Below are 6,523 nucleotides of genomic sequence, written 5' to 3'. Positions count from 1 at the left end.
TATTCAAGCACAAGGGCAACAGAGCCTATAATTTCAATAGTTTCCTTATTACAGATAAATATTACTGTTAAATATTGTGTTTTCTTTGTCGTTTATTTTAATAAATGTGAATTCAAGATGCATTGGCATAGTTAGCATCTGATCTCAGGATATAATAATCAGTTAACGTTCTCGTGCGCTTGTTCAGGTGCCTATTCATTACGCCAAATCTGTTGCAAAACGTTTCTTAAACGGAAGCAAACGGAACGAAACGGGGAGGGACATAACCGAATGTTTCCAATAGAAACCCTCGTTTGGCGTTGCAAAACGTTGCAACGGTTTAGACTAATGATTACACCCCAGTTTGCCTCCAATCCGTGTGGCATGACATAATCAAAGATGGGCTGGCTGTTCAGTCTCGCTTTTGCTCCAAAGGAATAAAATCATGAGGCGCTGCAGTCTTGGAGAAAGCTAGCTAGCTCAGTTACGAACTAGCCTACATGTTCTAGCAAGAACTTGATGCAGTCTAAAAATCAAAAACAGTAAACTGTGCTATAATCTTTCGGCGGCCTTGAAAAGCTGAACTCGTTAAACAATAGGCGTATATAGCTAGCTAACTAACTAACGTTAGCTAGCTAGTTATAACCAGAAAGAGGGAGAGCTCAAAGCGGCAGCGTCTTTGATCATGCTAGGCAACGGCAAGAAACCGGTGAAGAATGGAGCCGGGACGTCCGAATCAAAGACTATCGACCCTCTTAAACATTTAGGTAAGCATTTGGCGAATTAACGTTAGCAACTCAATGTGAAAGACATGTATATCTGGTAAACCGGTTCATAGCCCAGGTCTTTATATTTAGTAGGCTGGCAGGACCGTTATGTCTGTATTCTCACAAACAACATAGCTTGCTACCGTTATCTCTATCCCATCCCTGCCTTCCCATACATGCTTGGAGCCACGCGTTTTTTGGGGTTGTGTTGTAACGTTAGTTCAATCATTTCTTTAGCTGGCTAACCATTAATAACTGGCACACACATTTCTACGGTGTCCACATTCGTGCATACTATTTCACAAATAACAATACAGTAGGCTACAGAACAGGTCATATTATATTCCTGAAATTACAGAAGGGAGAAGACGTTTATTTAAAAAATGGATCTGCAATTTACACTGTTCTGAGATTAACGTTACATTGATGGGCTTCCAGTAGGCTATGTATTCTCAACGCACCCGAAAATGAGGAAAAATCAGTATTCAAACCAATAATAATTGATCAGTGTAACATTCGTGATTAGAACGTTATCGGCATTTATTACATGGTAATTGACCTATTGTGGTCCACACGCGTAATTTACATATTAGGGCTATAATTCAGGGGTTCTTGAAAGACGTTCTGTATTGTAATAAGGGTGTTACTCAAAACAGAAATATATTTCAAATATACAAAATTATTGTTTTGAAGATCCCCAATAAAAACATAACCATTCGATTAGAACGTTCAGCACTCTGACAGAGTTGACTTTAGACACAAATCGGATGGAGTTTTTTATGGAGTTAAAAACAACGAACATCTTCATTCAATTGTTATACACAGTAGCAATTTAGTTTTCTCCTCAGTTGCTTTATGATTGTAAAACCTAATTAAATGTAACATATTTGATCAAAAATTCATTTTCTGTCTTAATCTGTCAGCCAGATGGAGTTGACAGTTTGTGGTTGTGACAATAGAATTAGGAATTAGAATACTAGAATGGACATGCACCTAATTATGATGGGATGAAGGGCAGCTATTTTGGTCAGGAAGTTGGTCAAATGTAAAATTATGAATTTGAAGAATTTATCTGCACTGTATGTTTGTTAGCTAGCCAGACAGTTTTAGAGGAATGATTAAATCATTAATTTGTCAAATTAACTGTATGCCAACATTCCATTCAAACAACGCAGTCAATCCTCCGCCATACACTGGCTGGAATCAGTTGATAGGACTTAGACAAGTTCTAAATGCAACCAGTACTAATATTGTATCATATAATAGCACACTGCTTTACAAGAAAACACAATTTAAGACATTCTGTTTACCTATATTTTAGAGGCTATTTATACAGGAAATTGGTATAAAACTGATTTAAACTGTATTTATAATTATATGACTATATTTTAGGTTGACAATAATTATATTACATAATTGCTGGTATAACACATGCCTTACTTTTATTTTCCTGCATAAGTAAAATCAGGATTAGGCCTCACCTGCCATTCCAATGTCTCCCTGACCAAAAGGAATCAGTGGAAAACAGACGTTGCATTGACCAGATTGGCGCACATTCAACAAATCTTATCTAACAAAGTGGATATTTGTCAAATCTGTTATGATTTATGTAATTTAACAGGCCCACAATATGTTTAATTAAGTCCTGTTTGGATATATTTGGCTGTTTTTGTTGCAATATATGTAGAAGTTGTCTCTTTTCAGGGTTAGAAGAGACTGCTAATGCTAACTCCTGTTTGTAGAAGCTGGTTAGCATAGCTAGCATACAGAAATCGGTGGTGGTAGTCAGTCTTTTTTTGAACTGTTATGCAGTTGTTTGGTAACGATGACAGGAACATGTGTTGTTGGGGTTGAAATCCATACAAGCTTTATACTTATGACTACATTATATTTAAAGCCAAAGAGGGCTATTGCAAGATCACGACATAATATCCTTTTTTAGTTAACCCTTTAATGCGTACAATCACGTATTTGTGATCATTGTTGCGTGATCTCTACAGCGTATGATCACAAATGTGTGATTGGAGCAATAGCAACAGAAAGTATGATGCAACAAACAGCATTGTTGTCTGAAAAGCATCTAAACAATGTTTCACACTGATGGGAAATAAAGGTCTTCACAACTTTATTCCTCAATTTCACCTTTTTTTGTAAAAGATAAATGCGAACTTCATCATCCAATCATCACACGGAACACATCCACAGCTAAACTCAATTCATAAACCAGCCTAAATAACAGGTTGCGCTGACAAAAAAACTTAACATAAGTTAGCGACCTAAAAGCTCTAGACTTGTTTACAATGAACCACATCTCTGGAGAAAGGGAGAAATATAATATTGTTTAGAAAAGAGATACGTGTCAGCTAAGCTAACAGCAGCTAAATTCTTCATGATGGCAGCCAAGTTTATGTTTGACTTGGTGATAACTCCCTTGTCCCAGAATTCCATTCATTATGAGAGGCAAATAAACGAAGCCAAAGATGGCTGCGCCCATTGCCTGAAAAATATGAACTTAATTTAGCCACTTTTCAGCATATTACAAATCTTCCATGTACTTGTTACAATGTATACAAAGCAAATCAAATTAACTCACAGATCATCACACCAAATACAAGCCTACTGCCTAGCCTAACTGTAGCGTGAAAGCTAAACAGGGATAAAACTATTAGTGGGGTTAATTTCATTATTGGGGGGTTTTAATTCCAAGGGTTGTAGAAATGGGGAAAGGTATCGTGGGGAGATATGATGCAGGAAATATTATTATGATGGGGGATTTATCAATAAATGGGGGGCAAATACAGGAGAAGTTTATACGCTAAATACAAATAAAACCCCTGGAAAGGGGCCTCTGAGCTGGCAACCCTGAGGTAGGGAAAGGGTGATACCCAGTCAGTTGTACAACTGAATGCCTTCAACTGAAATGTGTCTTCCGCATTTAACCCAACCCCTCTGAATCTGAGAGGTGCGGGGGGCTGCCTTAATCGACATCCACCGCGCCGGGGAACAGTGGTTTAACTGCCTTGCTCAGGGGCAGAATGACAGATTTTCACCTTGTCAGCTCGGGGATTCGATCCGGTTACTGGCCCAACCTGCCGCCCCAGGTACCAACGTTACAATCTGATGCCGTGTTCAAAACAACTGGGAACTTGGAAATCTCCGACTTCAGTGCGTTCAAGACAACTGGGAACTCGGGGGAAAAAAACAAGCTCCGAATGGGATTTTTTATTTTTTTTCGTCATCCAGCTCGGAATTCCAACTCGGGAACTCAGACCTCTTTCTAGAGCTCTGACTTTCCTACCTTTAGGTCACTGACGTCATAGTTTGACCTAGTCTTTTTCAGAGTTCCCAGTTGTCTTGAAAGCACCATAAGTCAGCCGAGTAAACTCTCTTGTTATAACGTCTTTGGTTTGACAGACACTTACATGACAACCAGAATGCATTGTATAATGTCAACAAATATGGTGCCACACATAGCCAGCAAATAGCTTAGCATTAGCTAAGGGTAACCTAGTGGCTAGAGCGTTGGACTAGTAACTGAAAGGTTGCAAGTTCAAATCCCCGAGCTGACAGGGTACAAATCTGTTGTTCTGCCGCTCAAGAGGTATGCTTAGATAACCTATACAGAAAAATATACTTATATATATTTTTTTACATAGAATTAGGCATAATGATTATGGCTCTAGGCAGCAGGAAAAAGCTGTTTCAGGTGTTGGAAAAAATTCTTAAACCACCCCCATCCATCCTCACGTACTTCGTTCCCCGTCTAAAATAATGGGTTCATGACGCCCCTGCTTGTGGGTGCATCCTTTCACAAAACTGTCACATTTGTATTAAAGTAAATAACCAACGTTATCTTGAAATCATTAGGCAAATTGCAAACAGCTGCACTTGTACTTGTAATGACTTAACATTGCTTTCAGGGATCTCTCAGTTTTCAACCCCATACTTCATGTCAGAAAATAATCATGCAGTTCATGTGGCAGATTTGCAAGTAGGTTAACATTTGTGGCGTCGGCATAATGTGGGATACAGGCTATTTATAATGGGTGGTCCTCCGGCAGTTTTTCTAACGCAACTCTATAGCTATGGTACTACTGTATTCCCTGGGTAGCCAGGAACAGAGTGGGAGGTCTGTCTGCCATGGTCAACCCCACCCTATAGGTACCCAAAACCACACCCTGGGTGCCTTGGTTCAGATGGGCATGAATGGAAATTCTCTTCCTGTGCCCTGTAAAGGCAGTGCCAACTAGCCCACCATTGTCAAACAATGGTGGCTGTGGGCAAGGGTTACATTTAGATCAAATTCGTAGGTGGTGGAACTGTCCCCCAAATTAGCCAAGTTACTTTTCCGTGGTCATTTCTAACAGAAATCTATTCAGTTCCTTCCTAATGTATAAGCCTGGGCGGCAGGTAGCCTAGCAGTCAAGAGCATTGGGCCAGTAATCGAAAGGTCGATGGTTTGAATCCCCGAGACGACTAGGTGAAAAATCAGCCGATGTGCCCTTGAGCAAGGCACTTAACACTAATTGCTCCCGTAAGTTACTCTGGATAAGGGTGTCTGCTAAAGTGTAAAAAATGTCATTCAACAATGTTGCTGATTTGGCAAGTTAACAATAAATAAGTTGAAGCAGATGCTGTACTACTATGCTGTCCAGTGTCCACAATCCTCTGTTGAGCCCTGGGTCATGTTCATTAGGACACACAATTAAAAATGTTTTAAATTGCTTTGCTGATTTGAAAGATGAGCGTTTCTTATTGGACAACTCTAGGGAGTCCCTCTCCCTGTTTCAGTCTGTTTTCTGACATTTGGTGCCTAATGAATTTAAATTGAACCTTTATTTAACTAGGCAAGTCAGTTAAGAACAAACTCTTTTTTACAATGACGGCCTACCCCGGGCCAAACCCAGGCAACGCTGGGACAATTGTGCGCCGCCCTATGGGACTCCCAATCACGGCCAGATGTGATGCAGCCTGGATGAACACAACCCTGGTTGTGTGGGTGCTTACCATTGGCAGTAAAGGTACTTACCAACGTAGGGTATTGCACATGGCTCCAGGGCTACATCAGCCTTTTTTGAAGGTAAAACTTCCACCATCCTTGCCTACCCCAGATAACTACTACTGCTACGCTATGCCTGTCTCTCCCTGTCTACATTCTGGTTCCTTTCAAGGTCTCCACCAGTAGGATTTGGTTTGACTTCATCAAATTATTTTATTTGACTATGTGAAATATCATTTCAAAGCAGGTGGATTGTCATCATGTCAAAGCAGGTGGATTGTCCAATGTTATATCAGCCTTTCTGCAATTAATTGACTGCCTAGTATAATCCATAATCCATAATTTAGTGCCTGGCATAATCCAGGCAGTCAGTTAATTACAGAAAGGCTGATATAGCATTGGATTTGTCCTTTCACTATTCTGGTAAAGTATTGGACTCATACAGGGCCCCGTAGGGGTTTAGTTGAAAGGGGGTTTACGCTATTTGATGTGTGTCTGGTGTGTGTGTGTGTGTCCGTGTGCTGTATGTACGTGTGAGTGTTCATTCATTCATTCAAGCTTGTGTCTGCGTGTGTATGTGCATATGCATGTGTGTGTGTGCTCGTGGAGGGGGCCCCCACAAGTCTTCAAAGCTGACCCCATTTGAAATGATAATCTCCTCCCTTCCCTGCCCACCAGAGGACATGCACTAATAAGAGACTGGGAACAAGTAGGAACCAGCGGGACGTTTAGGACATAGAGAGGGGAACACTGCATGATGCTTTTCAGGGAGAGAGCT

At 40.4% G+C, this 6,523-nt stretch overlaps 1 protein-coding gene across 1 annotated transcript in view; it reads left to right on the top strand.

Moving 5' to 3' along the window:
* Positions 1–362: 362 nt before the first annotated feature.
* Positions 363–6,523, top strand: part of plcd3b (phospholipase C, delta 3b) — a 48,337-nt gene continuing 42,176 nt past the window's right edge. The window contains 1 exon segment of the mRNA XM_052487199.1: positions 363–746. Coding sequence (XP_052343159.1) covers positions 665–746 — 82 coding nt within the window. The 5' untranslated portion in view covers positions 363–664.

The sequence above is a fragment of the Oncorhynchus keta genome, chromosome 3, assembly GCF_023373465.1.
Source record: "Oncorhynchus keta strain PuntledgeMale-10-30-2019 chromosome 3, Oket_V2, whole genome shotgun sequence".
NCBI classification, from domain to species: Eukaryota; Metazoa; Chordata; class Actinopteri; order Salmoniformes; family Salmonidae; genus Oncorhynchus; species Oncorhynchus keta.
Note: the sequence above shows the minus strand (reverse complement) of the source record. Positions and strands in the feature narration are given on the sequence as shown.